Source organism: Nerophis lumbriciformis, linkage group LG03 (genome assembly GCF_033978685.3).
Source record: "Nerophis lumbriciformis linkage group LG03, RoL_Nlum_v2.1, whole genome shotgun sequence".
NCBI classification, from domain to species: Eukaryota; Metazoa; Chordata; class Actinopteri; order Syngnathiformes; family Syngnathidae; genus Nerophis; species Nerophis lumbriciformis.
Window position 1 is genome coordinate 63,065,001 of NC_084550.2, and position 27,500 is coordinate 63,092,500.

Here is a 27,500-nt window from a genome sequence, read left to right on the forward strand (position 1 = left end):
GCCCCTTGTAACAGTGAATATATGAATATAAATGTATATATACATGTAGAGTACTGTATATAATAGCTTATGAGGGCCCCTTGTAACAGTGAATATATGAATATAAATGTATATATAAATATATGTAGAGTACTGTATTTAATTGCTTATGAGGGCCCCTTGTAACAGTGAATATATGAATATAAATGTGTATATAAATACATGTACAATACTGTATATAATTGCCCCTGAGGGCCCCTTGTAACAGTGAATATATGAATATAAATGTATATGTAAATATATGTACAGTACTGTATTTAATTGCTTATGAGGGCCCCTTGTAACAGTGAATATATGGATATAAATGTGTATATAAATACATGTAAAGTACAGTATATAACTGTACCTGAGGGCCCCTTGTAACAGTGAGTACATGAATATAAATGTATATATAAATATATGTACAGTACTGTATATAATTGTCCCTGAGGGCCCCTTGCAACAGTGAATATATGAATATAAATGTATATATACATACATGTAGAGTACTGTCTATAATTGCTTATGAGGGCCCCTTGTATAAGGGAATATATGAATATAAATGTATATATAAATACATGTACAGTACAGTATATAATTGTCCCTGAGGGCCCCTTGTAACAGTGAATATATGAATATAAATGTATATATAAATACATGTAAAGTACTGTATATAATTGCCCCTGAGGGCCCCTTGTAACAGTGAATATATTAATATAAATGTATATATAAATACATGTAAAGTACTGTATATAATTGCCCCTGAGGGCCCCTTGTAACAGTGAATATATTAATATAAATGTATATATAAATACATGTACAGTACTGTATATAACTGTCCCTGAGGGCCCCTTATAACAGTGAATATATGAATATAAATGTATATATAAATACATGTAAAGTACTGTATATAATTGCCCCTGAGGGCCCTTGTAACAATGAATATAAATGTGTATATAAATAAATGTACAGTAGGGGTGTCAAAAAGTTTATTTTCCAATTAATTTAAAATTTTTTAATAAAAATTCTTGACTAAAAAAAAAAATTTTTTTATTTGTTATTCTTTATTTTTTTTATGCCACTCGGACGAATCATATTGTTGATGTAGATGATATATATCGGCTGTACATATTTACTTTACAAAATATTTACTTGTATTTGACTTTATTAAATGTTTGGGAGAGATTTTGATAAACAAAACCAGTTTTCTTTTAAGAAATATAGAAAAGTATTAAACGGTGTATTTTCTGTAGGAATGTAGTTAATCAGAATAATGGCATTTAATGTTATTTAAAAAAATATTGACTTTAAATCGAGAATCGTCTTGAATCGACTCCGAATTGAATGGTGTGGTGCCCAAATATTCACAGTAATGGATATCATTTGAGAATTATATCTTTTTTTGTATTCTGTAGAAAAATAAAATCTTTAGATTTTAGTGTAAAAAATGAGTAATTCAGTCACCATAATTTAACCATTAATTTTGTATTTTTTAGGGACCGCAATGTCCCTTTGGGACAGATGACCCTATTGTATTTTGTGCGTTTTATTCTTTATTATTATACCGCCGCCTCTTTGAGCTGTAATTTGACCCCCTTAACATGCTTCAAAACTCACACACATCAGGACTGGCGAAAATTGCGATCTAATCGAAAAACCAAACCCCAAAACTCAAAATTGCGCTCTAGCGCCCCCTAGGAAAAAACAGACAAAACTGCTTTTAATTTCCGGTAGGAATGTCGTAGAGACATGAAACAAAAACCTCTATGTAGGTCTGACTTAGGCCTAGATTTCATACACTGACATCGTTCAGCAAAAAAATCTACAGGAAGTTTGCAATTCCCCCTTCAAAACAAAGGTTTAGTAAAAACAGTCACTTTTGCCTCTTTGAGCTCTAATTTGACCCCCTTAACATGCTTCAAAACTCACACACATCAGGACTGGCGAAAATTGCGATCTAATCGAAAAACCAAACCCCAAAACTCAAAATTGCGCTCTAGCGCCCCCTAGGAAAAAACAGACAAAACTGCTTGTACCTTCCGGTAGGAATGTCGTAAAAACATGAAACAAAAACCTCTATGTAGGTCTGACTTAGACCTAGATTTCATACACTGACATTATTCAGCAAAAAAATCTACAGGAAGTTTACAATTCCCCCTTCAAAACAAAAGTTTAGTAAAAACAGTCACTTTTGCCTCTTTGAGCTGTAATTTGACCCCCTTAACATGCTTCAAAACTCACCAAACTGGACACACACATCAGGACTGGCAAAAATTGCGATCTAATAAAAAAACAACAACACCAAAACTCAAAATTGCACTCCAGCGCCCCCTAGGAAGAAAACACAGACACAACTGCTCCTAGGATGAAAACTCAGACAAAACTGCCTGTAACCTCTATGTAGGTCTCACTTAGACCTACATTTCATGTATTGACAACCCCCAGCAAAAATCAACAGGAAGTTTGCAATTCCCCTTTCAAAACAAACATTTTGTAAAAACCGGTCACCTTTTTTCAAAAATTATCTCCTCTGAGCGTGTTTGTCGTGTCGGCTTCAAACTAGCACAGGAGATTGAACCCTTCTGATTAAAAGTTGACGAAAGAGTTTTAATTACTGCTCCGGTTTGGATTTTATGTGCCGTCAAAGTCGGTCCCGTCCAACGCTGCTTGCAGCTTTAAAAAAAAAATGTTTTTATTTTTTTTCACAGCATAGTACTGTAAACAAAATAGCACAGTTAAAATCCATGCAACTGAGTTGCCAGTTTTCATTACTGTAAAATCTATGACTGTGGTTTTAATAGTGAAAAAAAATAAATGGAAAAACAGTAATAAAGTTGTTTTTACGGTAAAGTCAATCTGTCATTTTTGTAGTGTATGATTTTTTTTTAAATCATAATCAAGCAGAAGTTTAACTATTTGTATTTTATTTCAATGTATAATATATTTGTGTTGCATTATTAGAGAATATTCAAGTTGAAAAGATATGCGGTACATGTGTTTTTACATTTAATTGTGTTTTTACATTTAATAAGAAACTAAGTATTTTATTAGCACATAGAAATATTTCCATGGTGTTCTGTTATGAAAGTGACCATTCTGTGTCCACCAATCAACACGCAGTGTTTAGCTCCGCCCCTTTGGGTACTCCAACCCTGCTTTTAGGGTGCCGACATGACATAGAAAGCGTAATCACATTCAAAATGTGTTTGTTGGAGAGCAACCAAAAATAAATATTCATGTGCTAAAGCAGTTACAAATATTAACGACTCCTCTTTTTTTTTTCTCCGAGCCACAAAGCTCAAAAAAGCCCTCTGAACCATCATTGGGAGGGTCTCCAAAAAATATCTGTTCCTGGGCTGTGGTCCGTATGAGCCGCAGTAGTTGTAATACGATTTTCCACCACTTGTGGCAGTAATGACAATCTCAAACAGAAGAAGTCCAGTGTTTAAATCATAGAAGTTTGTAAAGTGCAAAAAAAATGACTAAAGTGGTAAAGCTATAATTAATTTACTCGTTATTAATTTAGTTTATTTTAGAAACAGTAGTCAAAGAGACGCCTCTTAAGCGCAAAAAATATGACTAGAGTAGTGAAGTTGCATTTAATTGTATTTTAATTTTATTGACACTTAAAAAAATTAAATTCATTTATCTAAGCACAACATAATTGTATGTACATTTATTTTTCGTCAGTTATGAATGAATCTCTTCTTATATAGTATATTTGGTTATCATTCGTTTTTAATCTAAGCTTAAGGCAGGGTGTCCATCGCGGGCCATATACGGCCCGTCATGAGTTAAAGTTATTTTAATTATACTTTGAACGAAAAAAGGCATAGCATTCACTTATACAACCCAATGCAAACAACCTTCTCTAGTCATGGTGCAAAAAAAGAAAGTCCACTCACATGGTCACACAACCTGCTCACTGAAATGTGTGGATATTATTAAAAAAATTCAATGCACCATAAAAAATTTAAAAAAAAAAAAAAAAAAAATCACACCCGAGAAATTCTTTTTGGCCCAATGTGGCCCCCAAGTCAAAGAGTTTGGACACCCCAAAGGTTAATTAATAATAATATTTTTTGTGATTAATACATGGTTTCATATCATTTAACAAGGTTGTAACGTGTAAGTAGGTTAGATATTAACTATTGAACACCATTATAATCCAGTGTTCGTATTTGAGTGGGCCCCGGGTCTCTCTGTAGTGGAAAGGGTTAAGAACCCCTGCTCTTAATCTAGTGACATGACCGTCATCTTCACCCTTAGCCAACCTCTGGCCCCTGGGCCATATGCAGCCCGCCAACGTCTTCAATTTATTTTAATCATACTTTGAATGAAACAAGGCACCACATTTACTTATATAACCCGGTGCAAATAACCTTCCCTAGTCATGGCGCAACATTTCTTATATATCTAACTAACCCTAACCAAAAAGTCACACATAACCTGCTCACTGAAAATATAAATTAAAAAAAAATGTCCAGGCACCATAAAATTAAAAAAAAAAAATCACACCCATTAAATCCATTATGACACTTTTTTTTTGCCAAATGCGGCCCTCAAGTCAAAGAGTCTGTGTTAAATTAATAATAATATTTTTTGTGATTAAAACATGCATGGTTTCATATCATTTAACAAGGTTGTAACGTGTATAGTAGGTTAGATATTAACTATTGAACACCATTAAAATCCAGTGTTTGTATTTGAGTGGGCCCCGGGTCCTTTTGTAGTGGAAAAGGTTAAGAACCCCTGCTCTTAATCTGGTGACAAGACTTCACTTGTAATTAAAAAAAAGCCACAAGTCCAATGAAGAGTTAAGAGTTATCAATACACTTTCCGGTACAATTTCTTAAATTTTTGATTCACCGAAAAGTTTTATCGATCACAAATACTGCATTTACGGTATTAGGACTCCCGGGTGTTGTTGTCATCACCAAGCCGGAGATGAAATGCTAGATGCATTGAGTGTCATTCTGTTAAATGACATTGAAACTAAATTACAAAATTCTAAGTTTGTTGGCATTATTTGCCATGAAAGTGTAGATGTGAAGTGAATTATATTTATATAGCGCTTTTCTCTAGTGACTCAAAGCGCTTTTACATAGTGAAAGCCAATATCTAAGTTACATTTAAAGCAGTGTGGGTGGCACTGGGAGTAGGTGGGTAAAGTGTCTTGCCCAAGGACACAACGGCAGTGACTCGGATGGCAGAAGCTGGGATCGAACCTGGAACCCTCAAGTTGCTGTCACGGTCACTCTACCAACCGAGCCATACCTACATACAGGTGAGGATAATCCATCACAGGTATGCCCTGGCACACCATTATCATCATTTCATGACCCAAGCAAAAACTTTAAGTTACACTTTTATACTGAAATAAATACACTTACAAAGTATTAAATAAAATATAGAAAAAACTACCGGCAGTGATAAAGTTTAGATCCATGAAGGAAAGAAGAAAGTGAATGAATGTTTATAACTGAATACACGGAGTTCAAACCCCGGCCGAGTCATACCAAAGACTATAAAAATGGGAGCCATTACCTCCCTGCTTGGCACTCAGCATCAAGGGTTGGAATTGGGGGTTAAATCACCAAAAATGATTCCCGGGCGTGACCACCGATGCTGCTCACCTCACCTTCCAGGGGGTGATCAAGGGTGATGGGTCAAATGCAGAGAATAATTTCGCCACACCTAGTGTGTGTGTGTGTGTGTTACTATCATTGGTACTTTTTTATTTACATGCGCATAAACATTTGTTTTTTGTATTATTTTTTTAATGAATGAATTAACGTTTATGACAGAACTCAATATAGAATATGAGATATAACAGCAGATTTATCATTTGTTTTCAAAACGCTTACAAAAAAGTGGGACCCCATTTTTATGACTTGATGGGGTCCCTGGGATTTTCAAGGAAAAAATAGATTTTCAAGGTAAAAGTTGATTTTCAAGACAAAAAAATGATTTTCAAGACAAAAAGTTGTTAAGGTAAAAGTTGATTTTCAAGGTAAAAGTTGATTTTCAAGACAAAAAAATATTTTCAAGGTAAAAGTTGATTTTCAAGACAAAAAATGATTTTCAAGACAAAAAATGATTTTCAAGACAAAAAATGGATTTTCAAAGTAAAAGTTGATTTTCAAGACAAAAAATTACTTAAGGAAAAGTTGATTTTCAAGGTAAAAAATGATTTTCAAGATAAAAAATGATTTTCAAGACAAAAAATGATTTTCAAGGTAAAAGTTGATTTTCAAGGTAAAAGTTGATTTTCATGACAGAAACTGATTTAAGGTAAAAGTTGATTTTCAAGACAAAAAATGATTTTCAAGATAAAAAATTATTTTCAAGGTAAAAGTTGATTTTCAAGACAAACAATGATTTTCAAGGTAAAAGTTGATTTAAGGTAAAAGTTGATTTAAGGGAAAGGTTGATTTTCAAGACAAAAAATGATTTTCAAGACAAAAAATGGATTTTCAAGGTAAAAGTTGATTTTCAAGAAAAAAATGATTTTCAAGGTAAAAGTTGATTTTCAAGAAAAAAATTATTTTCAAGGTAAACGTTGATTTTTAAGACAAAAAATGATTTTCAAGGTAAAAGTTGATTTTCAAGACAAAAAGTGATTTTCAAGGTAAAAGTTGATTTTCAAGACAAAAGTTGATTTTCAAGACAAAAGTTGATTTTCAAGGTAAACGTTGATTTTCATGACAAAAAATGACTTAAGGAAAAAGTTGATTTAAGGTAAAAGTTGATTTTCAAGCCCTCCGGGTACTCCGGCTTCCTCCCACCTCCAAAGACATGCACCTGGGGATAGGTTGATTGGCAACACTAAATTGGCCCTAGTGTGTGAATGTTGTCTGTCTATCTGTGTTGGCCCTGTGATGAGGTGGCGACTTGTCCAGGGTGTACCCCGCCTTCCGCCCGATTGTAGCTGAGATAGGCTCCAGCGCCCCCCGCGACCCCGAAGGGAATAAGCGGTAGAAAATGGATGGAAGTTGATTTTCAAGACAAAAAACTGATTTTCAAGGTAAAAATTGATTTAGGTAAAAACTGATTTTCAAGGTAAAAGTCGATTTTCAAGGTAAAAGTCGATTTTCAAGACAAAAAAATATTTTCAAGACAAAAACTGATTTTCCCAGCGCCAACACTGCTAATGTTAAAACAAGTTAGTAAGAAATGTGAGCCGAGGCGTGCGTGCTTTGAGGAGTGTGTCGCCCGAAGAAGTTACTCATTTAAAAAGGCGTGGACAGAGGCTCTAAAAATGCCAGCACCTTCGTCAGAAAACGCCCTATTTTACGCTTTTACAAGCCACCTTTGTCAATTCCACGCGCGCCGAATCAAAGCCCGTTGAAAGTTCATTCAAAACACATCATTAGGAAAGGGACATGATTCGGTTTTAATTGAGTAAAATGTGGGTGAGAAGGAAACTCGTGGATTGTAAAGGGAGTTTGGCGGTGTGGAAGTTTGTGGGAAGTCCACTCACCGATGGAGACGAGTTTGATGCTCTCGTTGTCGAGGAACTCCAGGGCCACGGAGACGTTCTCCAGCTTCATCTGGCGGAAGTTGGGCCTCTGGTGGAAGCGGTGGTGCATCTTCTTGCGGCTCAGGACCTCCAGCAGCGCGATGAGTCTCAGGCCGTCGCCCAGGTCGAGCTGCAGGTCCACGATCCGCTTGTTGACGCACTTCAGGTGCTCGTTGATCCAGCGGGTGAACGTGTTCTGCTGGATCTTCTTCCACGGCGCGTCGTCCGCCAGGTCCTTCTCCGTGGTCGGCATGCTGGCTTCGAGACGTGACGGGGAACCGGGCCGGCGCGCGGTGCTTCCTGCGGGAAAACTCCACTGACTTCGGACTCGCTTTGGGACGAACTCCAAGGACCGCCCCAGCTCCTGTTGCGTTCACTGTCACTTTCAACAACTCGGAACTTGTATCACTGGGGCTGTTGTCTGGCTTGGGTCGATAGGACGTTAGTGATTTTTTTGTTGTTTTGTTGGCCGAGCGTCGATAACGTCAGACGAGTTCCTACAAACCGAGGACAAAAAGTGACTTATGTGACGTTCTCAATACGTTTAGTCAAACTGCTTTGGCAATTGACGTTCGTCGTGCTCATTTTGTGGCAGACCTTGAAGGCAGCGCCACATTGGATGACGTCGAGTTTTGCAGCCAAAGATCGTCTAATAATTAAGGTGGGGTATTACGAAACTCCTTTCTTTGATCCATAGAAGCTTTTGCACACGTCGCGTTGGGTCAGGTGTACGTGATAAAAACTGCATTGTGACGTCACGCTTTAGTTATACAATTTGAAAGTATACATTATAAGAATATATTTAAGAATGAAATAACCGCAATGATATGAGGAAAGCTAAAAGAAATTTGCAAAAAAAAAAAAAAAAAAAAGACAATTAAAATTGTAATATTTGAAAAGTTGTCAGTTCTTTTCTTGTAATGTATTTATTCATTTAGATTTGGACCAGGGGCGTCACTAGCTTTTAAGGACAGGGGGGGCTTTGCCCCCAGGAGATGCACAGGATGCGAGCGAATGTTACGCACGAGCACAAAACTTCACAAATGGCTAACAAAGACTTAGAAATTATTCATTGTCATTATTATTTTTTTTAAATGCACGGGACGAAATGAAATGCTCCCCGAGACGATGGCTTTTAACCATATATTTTCTTTTTCTTTTTATGTATTTATTCATTTTACATTTTATATTAAATGTCTTGGTTTTTCCTCCCTCTGAAAATCCTATTAAATGTTTAACAAGCCATCCTATAATAATAAAACAGCTATTAATGTAACAATACAATAAAACAAATATATTTTATGATGGGTTTTTTTTTCATTATTTTAACAATAGGCTTATGTATATTACTTTATATAAATTCTACAAGAAACACAAAACTTAAAAAATAAAATGATTTACAATTGCACACACAAGGTTTTGTGCAGCTTCACTCATTGTAAAGGAAGATAATGTGCTTCGTACACCTGCAGGACCGCAAGCAAGGTCACAGAGAAAATGCGGGCTGGAATTTGAGTGATGTGGGCATTTTCTTTATGAACAAGTGGAATGGATTGGATACCGACGCACTAAAGGGGCTCTCTACCTTACGCTACGAAGTGAGGGGAAACTGAGTGAATAATAACAGGTTATATGATTATTTATTTAAACTCATATTTGGGCCACTTTATAATGAATATGTCGGCATTTATTTGTAAAAAAAAAAACCCAAAAAACACCAAATTATTTAGGGGGGCTTAAGAATATTTTAGGGGGGCTTGAGCCCCCCTAAAATAGGCCTAACAACGCCAATGATTTGGACTAAGATTGTTCCACTTTTACTTGCAAAATTCACATGTTATTCAAAATCTTGTAATTTATTAATTCTTTTAGATTTGGACTAAGATTGTTGCACTTTTTCTTGCAAAATTCACATGTTATTCTTGTAAAAAACATATTTTTGTTTGAATATTAAAATGGTAAACTTGTCAAAATAAAGTGTCCATTTAATACTTATTACATTCTTTCAATAATTCAAGGTTTTTGTCAAATTACAGTACTGAATGTCATTAAAGGCAGTACTTTTTGCTTTATTCTATGCTACTGGTGCCAAATATACAAATACATTCATTAACATGTTTTCATCAAATTATGTATCACATTCAAATAAGGTATTTGCATTTAACAAAACTATACATGTAATTGACTTTATTATAGTTGTGTACACTTTGGACTTTTAGTGATTTGAAAGTCAATCTTAGTGATTGTGCTGCGTGTGCATGAGATAACAAAAATCGTTACAGTCAACACTTAACGAGCAGGTCCAGGCGTGTCTTAATTGTCGCTGGTGTCCTTTTGTGTTGATACAATGACTTACAGCAAAGAGTGGTTCCTACTTACAGCAGATGTTTTTCTTTCTTTTTTTTGAAGTTCTCCGGTCTCCCCCTGGCCAGACCTGCCTCACTTGACTAAGTGTGACGTTCCACAACAACAACTTATTAAATGTACAATTTTAAAAACATTGTAAACTGGACAAAAACTGACCGTTTTTCATTATAGTTCTTTTTATCCATCTTCATCCGCTTATCCGAGGTCGGGTCGCGGGGGCAGCAGCCTAAGCAGGGAAGCCCAGACTTCCCTCTCCCCAGCCACTTCGTCCAGCTCCTACCGGGGGATCCCGAGGCGTTCCCAGGCCAGCCGGGAGACATAGTCTTCCCAGCGTGTCCTGGGTCTTCCCCGTGGCCTCTTACCGGTCGGACGTGCCCGAAACACCTTCCTAGGGAGGCGTTCGGGTGGCATCCTGACCAGATGCCCGAACCACCTCATCACATATTGAGACATTATAGTTCTTTTTATATACACAAGTCAGGATAGAGGTAAAGATGAATGCATTAATGTACAGAGACATCCTGGATGAAAACCAACGCTTCCCATCCAATCTGATGTGGTGTGCCTCGCTTGTAGCATCGTATTTAAAAAGACCCGAGGCTTGAATTGCTGCCAAAGGTGCATTAAAAAACCTTTTCAAAAATGAAAAATAAAATAAAATAAAAAAATCAATTTTGGAATAAGGCTGTAACATAAAATGCGCTGTGAATACTTTGCGGGTGCACTATATGTGTGCTAGTGAGGTTAAAATATCAATACAATACATTATCTGGCGTTTTGTTTGGCAATATTATGCAAAAATAACTTTTTGATGGATTGTCGGAGCATTGCGACTACCATAGTCAGACGTACTGTGCTTTAACATACGTTATTATTATGGTGTGTGCATAAGGACCCCAAAATGACACCTATTGTATTAGGAGACATATTATCTGGCGTTTTGTTTGGCAATGTTTTGCAAAAACAAACTTTTTGATGTATTGTCGGAGCATTACAACTACCATAGTCAGACGTACTGTGCTTCAACATACGGTATTATTATGGTGTGTGCATAAGGACCCCACAATGACACCTAATGTATTAGGAGACATATTATCTGGCGTTTTGTTTGGCAATATTTTGCAAAAACAAACTTTTTGATGGACTGTCGGAGCATTACGACTACCATAGTCAGACGTACTGTGCTTCAACATACGGTATTATTATGGTGTGTGCATAAGGACCCCAAAATGACACCTAATGTATTAGGAGACATATTATCTGGCATTTTGTTTGGCAATATTATGCAAAAACAAACTTTTTGATGGATTGTCGGAGCATTACGACTACCATAGTCAGACGTACTGTGCTTCAACATACGGTATTATTATGGTGTGTGCATAAGGACCCCAAAATGACACCTATTGTATTAGGAGACATATTATCTGGCGTTTTGTTTGGCAATGTTATGCAAAAACAAACTTTTTGATGGATTGTCGGAGCATTAAGGCTACCATAGTCAGACGTACTGTGCTTCAAAATACGTTATTATTATGGTGTGTGTATAAGGACTGCAAAATGGCACATATTGGGAGACATATTATCGGACATGTTGTTTGGCAAATTTATGCAAAAACAACTTTTTGATGGATTGTCGGAGCATTACGGCTACCATAGTCCGACGTACTGTGCTTCAACATATTGTATTATTATGGTGTGTGTATAAGGACCCCAAAATGGCACCTATTAGGAGACATTATCTGGCGTTTTGTTTGGCAATGTTATGCAAAAACAAACTTTTTGATGGATTGTCGGAGCATTACGACTACCATAGTCAGACGTACTGTGCTTCAACATACGGTATTATTATGGTGTGTGTATAAGGACCGCAAAATGGCACATATTAGGAGACATATTATCGGACATTTTGTTTGGCAAATTTATGCAAAAACAACTTTTTGATGGATTGTCGGAGCATTACGGCTACCATAGTCAGACGTACTGTGCTTCAACATATTGTGTTATTATGGTGTGTGTATAAGGACCCCAAAATGACACATATTAGGAGACATTATCTGGCATTTTGTTTGGCAATATTATGCAAAAACAACTTTTTGATGGATTGTCGGAGCATTACGACTACCATAGTCAGATGTACTGTGCTTCAACATACGGTATTATTATGGTGTGTGCATAAGGACCCCAAAATGACACCTATTGTATTAGGAGACATATTATCTGGCGTTTTGTTTGGCAATGTTATGCAAAAACAAACTTTTTGATGGATTGTTGGAGCATTACGACTACCATAGTCAGACGTACTGTGCTTCAACATACGTTATTATTATGGTGTGTGTATAAGGACCGCAAAATGGCACATATTGGGAGACATATTATCGAACATTTTGTTTGGCAAATTTATGCAAAAACAACTTTTTGATGGATTGTCGGAGCATTACGGCTACCATAGTCAGACGTACTGTGCTTCAACATATTGTGTTATTATCGTGTGTGTTTAAGGACCCCAAAATGGTACCTATTAGGAGACATTATCTGGCGTTTTGTTTGGCAATGTTATGCAAAAACAAACTTTTTGATGGATTGTCGGAGCATTACGACTACCATAGTCAGACGTACTGTGCTTCAACATACAGTATTGTTATGGTGTGTGCATAAGGACCCCAAAATGGCACCTATTAGTAGACATATTACAATACAATTGATTCCATTTTGGAATAAAACTAATATAACAAAATGTGTAAAAAGCATACTTTCCAAGTGCACTATAAATCTAGTCGACCATATATGGACATGTCTGCTCACGTCACACTTGGGAAGAAGGTCACAAATTAGGCAATTTCCAAATGGCTTGTTTGGAGGAAGTGTGAAAGAAGGCAAGATTGTTTTATAAATATCTCCGCTGTGCCTCCATTGTTTGATTTCACCTTTTGGGAACTTACGCAGATCCCAAATACACAAAAAAGGGATACCAATAGGTAAACAACGTTGTTTTTACATGTTAGGGCCCCTGTAAATAATTAATAATATTGCTTTTGACCCGTTTAGTTTCCTTGTTGAGACTAGAGCAGTGTTTTTTAACCTTAGGGCCAGGGACCCAAAACAATATCCGCACAGTTGTAATACACTTTTCCACCACTTGTGGCAGTAATGACAATCTCAAACAGAAGAAGCCAAGTGCTGAAGTCACAGAAGTTTAAGTGCAAAAATGATGACTAATATGATGAAGATATTATTAATTATTTTTGTTTATTTTAGAAACAGAAGTCAGAGAGAAGTCTCTTGAGCGCAAAAAATATGACTAAAGTATAGTTGTATTTTCACTTGCACTTTAATTTGATTGACAGTTAAGTGTTAAAGCTACTATTGAGTTTAATAATAACAATAATAATAATTGATTTTATTTGTAAAAGCACTTTACATTGAGCAAACAACCTCAAAGTGCTACAGTGTATTAAAAAAAATAAAATAAAAAGATTAAAAAAAAAAAAAAAAATTAAAACTAGAACAGCCTAATAGTTAGAACTAGCACGCATATATATATATGTATATATATATATATATATATATATACATATATATATATATATGTATGTATATATATATATATACATATATATATATATATATATATATATATTAAAAAATGCTTTTTTAAAAAGAAGGGTCTGTTGTGCCCTCAGGTGGTCAGGGAGAGCGTTCCACAGACGGAGTGGCGGACCAGAAAGCCCGGTCTCCCATTTTTCGTAGTTTAGTCAAACATTCATTATTAACTTAGTGTATTTTAGCACAACATAATTGCATTAAAATGTTTTGATAGTTATTTGAGTCCCTTCTTATGCAGTATATTTAGTTAGTACTTGTTTTTCTAATCCGCCTGACCTAAGGCTTTTAAAAATGTATGAAATTTTTTTGTTTAATTATGGTGTCTATAGGAGGACAAACATGACACAAACCTTCCTAATTGTTAGAAATCCCACAGTTTATATTAAACATGCTTCACTCATGAGAGGATTTGGCGAGCGCCGTTTTTTCCTACTAATTTAGGCGGTCGTTGAACGCACCGTAGTTTGTTTACATGAACAACTTTCTCTGACGCTGCCCCAGAAAGACGTGTTTCATGCCACTCCTTTGTCTCATTTTGTCCACCAAACATTTTATACTGTGCGTGAATGCACAAAGGGGAGCTTTGTGGATGCTATTTAATTGTGTGGAGTGCTAATCAGGCATATTTGGTCACTGCATGACTGCAAGCTAATCGATGCTAACATGCTATTTAGGCTAGCTGTATGTACATATTGCATCATTATGTCTCGTTTGTAGCTATATTTGAGCTCATTTAATTTCCTTTACTTATGTCCTCTGTGTATTTAATTTATATTTGCATGTCTCATGACACATTATCTGTATGTAATATTGGCTGCATTTCTGATAGTTGTTTATGTGCCATGTTGTTCCAAACCACAGCAAACAACATGTGTTGTCTTCATTATAACACTTACATAAAACTTCTAAAGTAATTTTGATAGTAAGCTAATATAGACACTTACATCATGTGTTGCCTTCATAATAACACAAGACTTTTAAAGTCATTTTGATAGTAGGCTAATATAGTTGATACAGACACTTACATCATGTGTTGTCTTCATTATAACACTTATATAAGGCTTTTAGTCATTTTGACGGTAGGCTAATATAGACACTTACATCATGTGTTGTCTTCATTATAACACTTACATAACACTTCTAAAGTCATTTTGATAGTAAGCTAATATAGACACATCATGTGTTGCCTTCATAATAACACAGGACTTTTAAAGTCACATTGATAGTAGGCTAATATAGACACTTACATCGTGTGTTGTCTTCATTATAACACTTATATAAGGCTTTTAGTCATTTTGATAGTAGGCTCCTAGACACATCATGTGTTGTCTTCATTACAACACTTATATAAGGCTTTTAAAGTAATTTTAATAGTAGGCTAATATAGACAATTACATCATGTGTTGTCTTCATTATAAGACTTATATGAGACTTTTAAAGTTATTTTGATAGTAGGCTAATATAGACACTTACATCGTGTTGTCTTCATTATAACACTTATATGAGACTTTTAAAGTAATTTTAATAGTAGGCTAATATAGACACTTACATCATGTGTTGCTTTCATTATAACACTTATATAAGGCTTTTAAAGTCATTTTGATAGTAGGCTAATATAGACACTTACATCATGTGTTGTCTTCATTATAACACTTATATAAGACTTGTAAAGTCATTTTGATAGTAGGCTAATATAGCTAATATAGATACATCATGTGTTGCCTTCATTATAACACTTGTATAAGGCTTTTAAAGTCATTTTGATAGTAGGCTAATATAGACACTTACATCATGTGTCTTCATTATAACACTTATATAAGGCTTTTAAAGTAATTTTAATAGTAGGCTAATATAACTAATATAGACACGTGTTGTCTTCATTATAACACTTATATAAGACTTTTAAAGTCATTTTGATAGTAGGCTAATATAGATACTTACATCATGTGTTGCCTTCATTATAACACTTATTTAAGGCTTTTAAAGTCATTTTGATAGTAGGCTAATATAGACACTTACATCATGTGTTGTCTTCATTATAACACTTATATAAAACGTGTAAAGTCATTTTGATAGTAGGCTAATATAACTAATAGACACATGTGTTGTCTTCATTATAACACTTATATAAGACTTTTAAAGTCATTTTGACAGTAGGCTAATATAGACACTTACATCATGTGTTGCCTTCATTATAACACTTATATAAGACTTGTAAAGTCATTTTGATAGTAGGCTAATATAGCTAATATAGACACATCATGTGTTGTCTTCATTATAACACTTTTAAAGTCATTTTGATAGTAGGCTAACATAGACACTTACATCATGTGTTGTCTTCATTATAACACTTATACAAGACCTTTAAAGTCATTTTGATAGTAGGCTAATATAGACACTTGCATCATGTGTTGTCTTCATTATAACACTTATATAAGACTTTTTAAAGTACTTTTGATAGTAGGCTAATATAGACACTTACATCATGTGTTGCCTTCATTATAACACTTATATAAGACTTGTAAAGTCATTTTGATAGTAGGCTCATAGACACATCATGTGTTGCCTTCATTATTTTGTATTTTTGGTCCAATATGGCTCTTTCAACTTTTCGGGTTGCCGACCCCTGTTTTAAATAAATATTAATGGCCTAATAATTAAAAAACACATGGTTTCAGGTTAGATATAATTATTGAATGTGATTAAAAGCAATAGTGAGACGACTCATTCAGTGGTAATATTTGAGTGGGCCCCAGGACCCTGTGTAGTGGAAGAGTTGGGCCCCCGAGGTCCACTAGACTAGAATAATCCAGAAAGATACATTGTGTGACAGAAGATTCCAGGAACTTTAGTGGTGGGTCAGCTTGCTACAACTTTATTCAAATCGCCCTGCATATATTCCACTCATCTCCACATTTCCCCTCCATATCTCTAAAACCTGTTTTTAAACAAAATAGCTCTAAGTAGCACGTCATTCCATAGCACTTTGTATTTTACAACTCTCTCTCTCTCTCCTTACTGTAGTGTTTCTCTTTAAACATCTGCAATAATTGTTCCTTTATTTCCGTTGTTCAAACACAGGGACGAGATATTACACAGACGGTGACAAACGCACACAAACTGTACAAGTGTCTGATAAAAAAAGAAGTTTGCATCGTGGTGGAAAAAAGTGTTACGTGCTACGGCTAAAGGTCCTTCGCTGAGGTGGCGTTTGGAGGCAAGTCGACGTGATGAACGTTGGTCTATTGTTACAATCCTCACATGTACGTACACACACACACGCACACACAAATGTGTTATGTTACAACTGAGGCACTTTGACCCCCCCCCCCCTATTTCTGTGACATTAAAAACCTTTCAACCCCCCCACAATTCATCATTTGGCTTCAAGTTTCAAAGCGTCCCCTCGCACCCTGTGACAGAAGAAGAAGAAGACCAGCAGGACACCGTGGTTTTAGACCACGGCCTTCCAGTGAGTTAGCGCGGACAATTCCGGACGTTAGCGTGTATTTCTTAAAGGGGAACTGCACATTTTTTGGGGGGAATTCTCCCCGTCGTTCACAATCATTAAGAAAATACGGAGCCCCTAAAGGGACATAGGGAAAAACATTTTTTTATAATTATTATTTTTTTTTAGACATGTATCTCGAGTGCACGAGAAACTTTTTATAAAGTTATAAAAAAAAAAAAAAAATTTAATTAGAATTTATTTTTTTTGGACATGCACGAGAGAAAGTTACATGTCTAAAAAAATAAAAAAAAAATTTTTTATTTTTTTTTATAACTTTATACAAAGTTTTTCTTGCGCACGAGAAACTATATTGTGCGCAAGAGAAACTTTTTATGAAGTTATAAAAAAAGATATAAAAAAAAAGATATATATATATATATATATATATATATCTTTTTTTATAACTATAAAAAAAATAAACATATATATATCTTTTTTTATAACTTCATAAAAAGTTTCTCTTGCGCACAAGATAGTTTCTCGTGCGCAGGAGAAACTTTGTATAAAGTTATAAAAAAAAAAAAAAAAATTCTAATTACTTTTTTTTTTTTAATAACTTTATAAAACGTTACATGTCTAAAAAAAAAAAATATATATATATATATATATATATATATATATATTTTTTAGACACGTATCTCGTGCGCACGAGAAACTTTTTATAAAGTTATAAAAAAAATTTTTTTTAAATTAGAATTTTTTTTAGACATGCACGAGAAAGTTACACGTTAGACATGTATCTCGTGCGCACGAAAATCTTTTTATAAAGTTATAAACATTTTTTTTTAAATTAGAATTTTTTTTAGACATGCACGAGAAAGTTACGTCTAAAAAAAAAAAAATTTAGAATTTTTTTTAATAACTTTATAAAAAGTTTCTTGTGCGCACAAGACGCAAGAGAAACTTTTTATAAAGTTATAAAAAAAAATGTTTTAATATATTTTTAGACATTTATCTCGTGCACACGAGAAAGTTACATGTCTAAAAAAAAAAAATTTTTTTTTTTATAACTTTATTAAAAGTTTCTCGTGCGCACGAGAAACTTTTTATAAAGTTATAAAAAAAAAAAATTGTTTTAATTAGAATTTTTTTTTTTAGACATGCACGAGAAAGTTACATGTCTAAAAAAATAAAAAATTAAACAATTTAATTTTTTTTAAATAACTTTATAAAGTTTCTTGTGCGCACGAGAAACTATCTTGTGCGCAAAAGAAACTTTATGAAGTTATAAAAAAGATATTTATATATTTTTTTTTAGACATGTATCTCGTGCGCACGAAAATCTTTTTATAAAGTTATAAAAAAAATTTTTTTTTAAATTAGAATTTTTTTTAGACATGCAAGAGAAAGTTACATGTCTAAAAAAAAAAAAGAAATTTAGAATTTTTTTCAATAACTTTATAAAAAGTTTCTTGTGCGCACGAGAAACTCTTGTGCGCAAGAGAAACTTTTTATAAAGTTATAAAAAAAATGTTTCAATATATTTTTAGACATTTATCTCGTGCGCACGAGAAAGTTACAAGTCTAAAAAAAAAAATTATAATTTTTTTTTTATAACTTTATAAAGTTTCTCGTGCGCACAAGAAACTTTTTATAAAGTTATAAGAAAAAAAATTGTTTTAATTAGAATTTATTTTTTTTAGACATGCACAAGAAAGTTACATGTCTAAAAAATTAAACAATTAAATTTTTTTTTTTTATAACTTTATAAAGTTTCTCGCGCGCACGAGAAACTATCTTGTGCGCAAAATAAACTTTTTATGAAGTTATAAAAAAGATATTTATATATATATATATATATTTTTTTTTAGACATGTATCTCGTGCGCACGAAAATATTTTTATAAAGTTAGAAAAAAAAAAATTTAAATTAGAATTTTTTTTTAGACATGCACGAGAAAGTTACATGTCTAAAAAAAAAAAAAAAAATTTATAATTTTTTTAATAACTTTATAAAAAGTTTCTCGTGCGCACGAGAAACTCTTGTGTGCAAGAGAAACTTTTTATAAAGTTATAAAAAAAAATGTTTTAATATATTTTTAGACATGTATCTCGTGCGCACGAGAAAGTTACATGTCTAAAAAAAAAAAACAATTTTTTTTTTATAACTTTATAAAAAGTTTCTCGTGCGCACGAGAAACTTTTTATAAAGTTATAAAAAAAATAATTGTTTTAATTAGAATTTATTTTTTTTAGACATGCACGAGAAAGTTACATGTCTAAAAAAAATAAAAAATTAAACAATTTAAAAATTTTTTTTTTATAACTTTATAAAGTTTCTCGTGCGCACGAGAAACTATCTTGTGCGCAAAAGAATCTTTTTATAAAGTTATATAAAAAAAAGGTTAATTAAACGGCTCCTATAGGCTCCATTGTAAGCTGACTTTTTATTAAATGTATTTAATATTTAGAATACATTAAAAAAAAATCCACTTCATGTCTTTCAAATTGATTGTGAACTATAGGCAAAATTCCCCCAAAATAGTGCAGATCCCCTTTTAAGACAAAAACATGGAATCGCACGGAAGCCGATGAGCAACAGGACTGAGCGACGGCCAAACGTAAAACCAACCGATGTGATGCTCGGAACCAAACAAAAAAACACCACAGTTGAGAGAGAGCAGATTGAAAACTAAACTAAACTTTCCTGTCGCTCGACAAAATAAACCAAAAGAAATATCTGTAAGAAACCACAACCTTTATATTCCCTCTACAATTATGTACAATTCGACTTTATACAAGTAAAGCAGTGGCGTGAGTGTGTGTGTGTGTGTGTGTGTGTGTGTGTGTGTGTGTGTGTGTGCGCTACGCCGAGCTGCTCTTGGAGAGGTTGGGGTAGATAAAGGCTGCCGTCACGGCGACCATCACTGCGATGACCGGCATCCAGGGGCTCCAGCCGCCCTGTGGACAAAGACAGCGAGGTTAGCGGCAGTGGCGGCGAGGAAGGAGGGAAGGGAAAGCGAGAAGTCCCCGCAAGGTCCAAGGATAAAGATTGTGTTTGTGGTGCGGATGCTTGCGCAAACACGTCACTTGTTAACGTGAGTCACATTTAATTATGATTCTTCGCAGGACCAGTCAGGTCGGTAAAAACCTCCTCTCTGTTTGGGTTGATGATGTCATGGTCTCTTGTAACCTCTGTACAGCTGCTTGGTTGACATGGAAAATGATTTAAAGGAAAATACAAGAATATCACAAAAAGAGCAGGCAGTTATCGACTTTGCCCATCAGTAAAAGGCTATTTTAATTATTATTACATGGTACAGTATCATTAATGGACGATATATTATGTAGACCTGGGCGATATTATGGAGGGTATTTGTGTCTTTATTCAAATTTTTTTTTTTGACACTGAATCTATACAACTGGATTTTTTGCTTTTTAATTTTTTCTTTTACATCATATTTAATTAAAAAAATAATTAATCATCAATTTGATTAAAAAAAATCTATACAACTGGATTTTTTTGCGTTTGAATTTTTTGTTTTACATCATATTTAATTAAAAAAAATAATTAATCATCAATTTGATTTAAAAAAAAGTCAGTGTTTTAAATTTCAGTGTATAAAAATTCAGTATATAATTTCAGCATAAGAAAATGAAGAATAAAAAAATTCAGTGTATACAATTTCAGCGTGAAAAAAATGAAGTGTATACAATTTGGGTGTAAAGAAATTTGTGTATAAAAATTCAGTATTAAAAAAATGCAGTGTATACAATTTCAGTGTAAAAAAACAGTGTATAAAAATTCAGTGTATACAATTTTATTGAAAAAAAAACAAGAGTATAAAATTTCACTGTAAAAAAAATCAGTGTATAAAAATAAAATCTAAAAAAATTCAGTTTATACAAATTCAGCGTAAAAAAAGTAAGTGTATAAAAATTCAGTTTAAAAAAAATTCAGTGTTTACAATTTCAGCGTAACATTAATTGTATAACAAAATCAGTGTAAACAAATTCAGTGTAAAAAAATTAAGTGTATACATTTCAGCGTAAAAAAATTAAGTGTATAAAATTTCAGTGTTAAAAAAATCAGTGTATAAAAATTCGGTGTATACAATTTCAGCGTAAAAAAAACAAGTGTATAAAATTTCAGTGTAAAAAAAAAATCAGTGTATAAAAATTCAGTATAAAAAAATTCAGTGTATAAAAATGAAGTGTATAAAATGTCAGTGTAAAAAAAATCAGTGTATAAAAATTCAGTATAAAAAAATTCAGTGTATACAATTTCAGCGTGAAAAAATTAAGTGTATACAATTTCGGTGTAAAGAAATTTGTGTATAAAAATTCAGTATAAAAAAATGCAGTGTATACAATTTCAGTGTAAAAAAAAATAAATGTATAAAATTTCAGTGTAAAAAAATCAGTGTATAAAAATTAAATCTAAAAAAATTCAGTGTATACAACCTCAGCGTAAAAAAGGTAAGTGTATAAAAATTCAGTATAAAAAAATTCAGTGTATATAATTTCAGCGTAAAAAAATTATTGTATAAAAAATCAGTGTATAAAAATTCAGTGTAAAAAAAAATAAGTGTATACATTTCAGCGTAAAAAAATTAAGTGTATAAAATTTCAGTGTAAAAAAATCAGTGTATAAAAATTAAATCTAAAAAAATTCAGTGTATACAACCTCAGCGTAAAAAAGGTAAGTGTATAAAAATTCAGTATAAAAAAATTCAGTGTATATAATTTCAGCGTAAAAAAATTATTGTATAAAAAATCAGTGTATAAAAATTCAGTGTAAAAAAAAATAAGTGTATACGTTTCAGCGTAAAAAAATTAAGTGTATAAAATTTCAGTGTAAAAAAAATCAGTGTATAAAAATTAAATCTAAAAAAATTCAGTGTATACAAATATAGCGTAAAAAAAAAAGTGTATAAAAATTCAGTATAAAAAAAATCAGTGTTTACAATTTCAGCGTAACAAAATTAATTGTATAAAAAAACCAGTGTATAAAAATTCAGTGTAAAAAAATTAAGTGTACACATTTCAGCATAAAAAAAATTAAGTGTATAAAATTTAATTGTTAAAAAGTTCAGTGTAAAAAACTTCAGCGCTGAAAAATTCAGAGTATAAAAATGTGCTGCTTCAAAAAGCAAGACTCACTGTAAATGAAGACTGAGGCAATCAATCCTGTCTCAGAAGTAGCCAATGAGGTGTCAAGTTTGAAGTCACATGACACGGGTCTTGCAAAACTGCATAACAAAAGGTTATGCAGTTATACTGGTCCACCTGGGCATAATACAACATCATTAACATTTCAAGGCGGCCTGCCGGATGTTTTCAAATTGTAGAAACCAGTCCAATGGTTAGAAATCAGCACTATTGAGTGACATACGAAACTCTGCTTCATGTAGACCGGGCACGAACAGAGTGGGCGGGGCTTGTTTACAGCGCGGCAAGTGTCAGGCGGAGGCAGAATTCTACAGCAAAGTTGTGCAGAAAAGTGATATTATAATGAATATGTGAATTTTTTTGTTTTTACCCTTTGCATTTGTTTCACCGTGTTTGTTGCATCCTTGTTGCCCTTGCTCGACTATAAAACATGTCGATCAAGGAAGTGGTCTACAGTAAAAGACCATATATTCTCAATATTCCGTGTTTTATTGTTCATAGTTACTATTGTAAATCCCACATTCTATTTTTTATGTACATTCTGACTGTAATACAATTCAGTCAAATAACTAAAGTGCATTCCATTTTTGAGATGGTCTTTTTAGTTTTTTTACCAAAAGAGACACTCAGAATGTACATAAAAATATATAATGTGGGATTTACAATAATAACTAGGAACAATAAAACACTGAATATTGACAATATATGAACGTTACTTCAATTCTGCAGACCACCTCCTTGACCAACATCTTTTATAATCAAGCAAAAGCAACAAACACGGGGAAAAATAAAGGCAAAAGGATAAAAAAACAACAACATCCCCTTATTTGATAAAATACGGTTGTAGAAATCTGCCTCCGTCTGACACTCGCGTTTGCAAAGTCTCAGGCTTGTTGCTGCCCCGCCCACTCTGTCCTGTCGGCTACATGAAGCAGTGCTTCCAATGGTCACGGTCACTCAAAAGTGCCGATTCTAACCATAGGAATCATTTCTATAGTTTGGAAATATCCAGCGGGCTGCATTGAAATGTTAATTATGTTGTGTTATGCCCAGGCAGCCCAGTCTTTTTTATGCTGTTTTGAAAGACCCGTGTCACGTGGCTTCAAACTTGACACCTCATTGGCTGCTTCTGAGACAGGATCATTTGGTTCAGTCTTAATTTACCGGAAGTGAGTCTTGCTTTTTGAAGCAGCTGATTTTTATACACTAAATTTTTTATACACTGAATTCTTTTACACTTAATTTTTATACACTAAATTCTTTAACACTTAATTTTTATACACTGAATTCTTTTACACTGAATTATTTTACACTGAATTTTTTATACACTGAATTCTTTTACACCTAATTTTTATACACTAAATTCTTTTACACTTAATTTTTATACACTGAATTCTTTTACACTGAATTATTTTACACTGAATTTTTCATACACTGAATTTTTCAGCACTCAATTCTTTTACACTGAATTTTTAGCACTGAATTGTTTATACACTGAATTTTTTAATATACTGAATTCTTTTACACCAATTTTTTTTTCCCAATGAAATTGTCAGCATAATTTGATGTAAAAAAAAATTCAGCTCACAAAATTCAAATCCAAAAAAACTCAGTTACATAAATTCAGTGTCAAAAAAAAGAAGCTTTTGTAATAAAGAAACAAATCAACCTCCCTACGATATGGCCTGAAAATGAAATCTTCATTTTTTTCTCAAAAAATTACATTTACGATTGTTTCCCCGAGTTTTTAATGAAACCGATGACAGCGATAATTCAAAACAAGTCATTTGAAATGAGACTGCATCTTACTCCGAGCAACATTCTAATTTGTAAAATGTTGTTCTTGTTGGTCCCGATATAAATTGCCCGTTTGATGGAATAATTTTCAAAGAACTAAATTAAGACCTTCATCTGTGAGGCAATACTTCTGTCTTGAAAAAAATACATTTGGAAACAAAAATGTAGCATTGCACATTGCATGCAAATAAATAATTATCTCCAACGTTGACATTAATAAAGTGCAAACTTAAAACTGAACCGGTTCATGGTACGACACAGGAAGAACATTTTCAACCCGACGCACATGCAGTGGGCGAACTCGTCCAAAAGATGGCACAAACAATAACATATTTTCAGTGTCTCTGTCTGTGTTTTGTTGAATACGAAACATTATGGCCATTAGCAAATAAAAATCCATAAATTAGCTGCACCGTTTTATAAGCAGCAGGGCTCAAAGCGTTGGAAAAAGTAGCGGCTTAAAGTCCAAAAAGTACGCTAACTTCAAATGTGTGAATAATCTTCCTAAAATAAAAAATTGACAGCAATACCGTAAACTTTCTGAACCCTGCGGCTTATAAGACGGTACGGATAACTTGTGGCTTTTTCTCAAATAACAGCCATAATAAAAATAGTAAAAAAAAATATTTTTTTTTAAAAGAAGCAAAAATACACCTAGAAAGTGTGTTATTGTTTGTTCTATGTCGCCATCTTATAGACGAGTTCGCTCACTGCAGGTGTCCTTCCATTTACGGGTCGTGCTTTTAGTTCGTTTTTTTCAACCGGAGTGCCGTGTTCGGCTTACAGCCGTCCATAGCGTTTCTATTCGTATGGATTCTTCAGTCTAGTATAACTAAAACAGTTCATACTTACTAAACCGCGCCATGTGTGATGTCTGTAGAAGTGTTTTCATGCATATTTCTACGTGCTATCGTAATGTAACGACACTAGCGTCTTTAGAATGTGCTAACATGTTAATGTTAAGTGTCTGTGTTAGTATTATTAACTTACACCATTTTTTTTGTTTCAGTTTCACAAATTACTCAATAAATTCACTAAAACGTCACCGTGGAGTTAATGAGTCCGTTTAGTTGATTAGCTAGCTCCCGCAGCTAGTGGGTCTATGACGATGACTTCTGTTTTGTTTTATCAGCCGTTTTACTGCCGTGTTACAGACACCGTATGGAAACAATTTAGGTATGTAAATAAATAAAATAATAAAATAAATAAACTTCGTATCGATATATATATATATATATATATATATATATGCGTCTTCTAGACCAGTGCGGCTAATATATGTGAACATATTTATTTTTTATAAAATCCAGTGGGTGTGGCTTATATTTCTATTATATTATATAATTATAATTATATAATATTATATTTATATTATATTTCCAGGGCGGAAAATACAGGAGTTTATATTGTTCCATCCTTCACATAATTTCAAGGTTTTTTCTTTCCAGTGTGGTCCTAATATTACTCAAAAGGGAATAAAAAAGCAATTAGCAAACATTGAACAGCTGGCCATTGCGTTGTGATTTTTGTTGAAATGTTGATCAGCTGGGAAAGAAAGACATTCAAATACAATCTTTTTGGACCTTGAGGGGCTGCATATGAGAAGTTAAATGTAGAAAAGACGTCATGATGAGAAGAAAAGGAGGCAAGCAGAGCGTGACATGCAAAGTGTTAAAAAGCAGCGTTAAAGAATGAGCGAGTGGCGGAAGGAATGAGACGTTAAAGACTCCTCTAACTCAAAGTGTTTTATTTGTCTTCCTGTGGTCAAATAAGTCACATGTTTGACCTGTGCACACTTGAGTCTTTGTTTGGAGTCCTTAAGGGGCAGAGGTCCTGGTGTGATGCGTTCAAAGAACGCTAAAAATGTCCACTTCAGGTCAAACACTCAGTATTTAAAAAAAAAAAAAAGATGCTGTGTGTAAAGTTTAAACCAGGGGTGTCCAAACTACGGCCCGCAAGCGTCGTGGCCCGAGACAAAGCATCGCACTGCGGAGTGGTTTTAAATTAATTAAATTAATCTTAAATACCAGGCGGTCTCTGAATGCTACATATTTGGATATTGTTAACAATGTGACTAAATCAGATAAAAGACCCTTGAAGGTACTTTGATTTAACAGCACACCATTTACTTATATGACACAATCCAAACAACCCTCCCTAATGTGAAACGCTCTCTCCACGCTTATCCATGTTTGGCGCTTTTTAGCTACTTTCTGATTGATTACAAAACTTTAAAAAGGTTGCTACAGTAGTAAACAAGGTAGGAGTTAAATTTTCACATACTCTTAATATGTAATTAATTATATATCCATCATATAATATAATACAGGTAAAAGCCAGTAAATTAGAATATTTTGAAAAACTTGATTTATTTCAGTAATTGCATTCAAAAGGTGTAACTTGTACATTATATTTATTCATTGCACACAGACTGATGCATTCACATGTTTATTTCATTTAATTTTGATGATTTGAAGTGGCAACAAATGAAAATCCAAAATTCCGTGCGTCACAAAATTAGAATATTACTTAAGGCTAATACAAAAAAGGGATTTTTAGAAATGTTGGCCAACTGAAAAGTATGAAAATGAAAAATATGAGCATGTACAATACTCAATACTTGGTTGGAGCTCCTTTTGCCTCAATTACTGCGTTAATGCGGCGTGGCATGGAGTCGATGAGTTTCTGGCACTGCTCAGGTGTTATGAGAGCCCAGGTTGCTCTGATAGTGGCCTTCAACTCTTCTGCGTTTTTGGGTCTGGCATTCTGCATCTTCCTTTTCACAATACCCCACAGATTTTCTATGGGGCTAAGGTCAGGGGAGTTGGCGGGCCAATTTAGAACAGAAATACCATGGTCCGTAAACCAGGCACGGGTAGATTTTGCGCTGTGTGCAGGCGCCAAGTCCTGTTGGAACTTGAAATCTCCATCTCCATAGAGCAGGTCAGCAGCAGGAAGCATGAAGTGCTCTAAAACTTGCTGGTAGACGGCTGCGTTGACCCTGGATCTCAGGAAACAGAGTGGACCGACACCAGCAGATGACATGGCACCCCAAACCATCACTGATGGTGGAAACTTTACACTAGACTTCAGGCAACGTGGATCCTGTGCCTCTCCTGTCTTCCTCCAGACTCTGGGACCTCGATTTCCAAAGGAAATGCAAAATTTGCATGGTTGGGTGATGGTTTGGGGTGCCATGTCATCTGCTGGTGTCGGTCCACTCTGTTTCCTGAGATCCAGGGTCAACGCAGCCGTCTACCAGCAAGTTTTAGAGCACTTCATGCACACACACCTGTATATGCATGTATATGTAAGTACATATACATATATATATGTACATACACATATATATACATACATATATACAAACCCCGTTTCCATATGAGTTGGGAAATTGTGTTAGATGTAAATAAACGGAATACAATGATTTGCAAATCCTTTTCAACCCATATTCAGTTAAATATGCTACAAAGACAACAAACTGATAAACTTTTTTTTTTTTTTTTGCAAATAATCATTAACTTTAGAATTTGATGCCAGCAACACGTGACAAAGAAGTTGGGAAAGGTGG

At 33.9% G+C, this 27,500-nt stretch overlaps 2 protein-coding genes across 9 annotated transcripts in view; both read right to left on the reverse strand.

The window, feature by feature from the left end:
* flnba (filamin B a) overlaps positions 1-8,309 on the reverse strand; it is a 181,127-nt gene extending 172,818 nt beyond the window's left edge. For both annotated transcript variants that reach the window (XM_061940924.2, XM_061940917.2), the window contains exon 1: positions 7,502-8,309. In XM_061940924.2, coding sequence (XP_061796908.2) covers positions 7,502-7,793 — 292 coding nt within the window. In that variant the 5' untranslated portion in view covers positions 7,794-8,309. The remainder of the gene's footprint in view (positions 1-7,501) is intronic.
* An 11,392-nt stretch (positions 8,310-19,701) lies between these two features.
* Positions 19,702-27,500, reverse strand: part of slmapa (sarcolemma associated protein a) — a 189,457-nt gene continuing 181,658 nt past the window's right edge. For all 7 annotated transcript variants that reach the window (XM_061940986.2, XM_061940978.2, XM_061940963.2 and 4 more), the window contains one exon: positions 19,702-19,921. In XM_061940986.2, the coding sequence (XP_061796970.2) occupies positions 19,826-19,921 (96 nt within the window). In that variant the 3' untranslated portion in view covers positions 19,702-19,825. The remainder of the gene's footprint in view (positions 19,922-27,500) is intronic.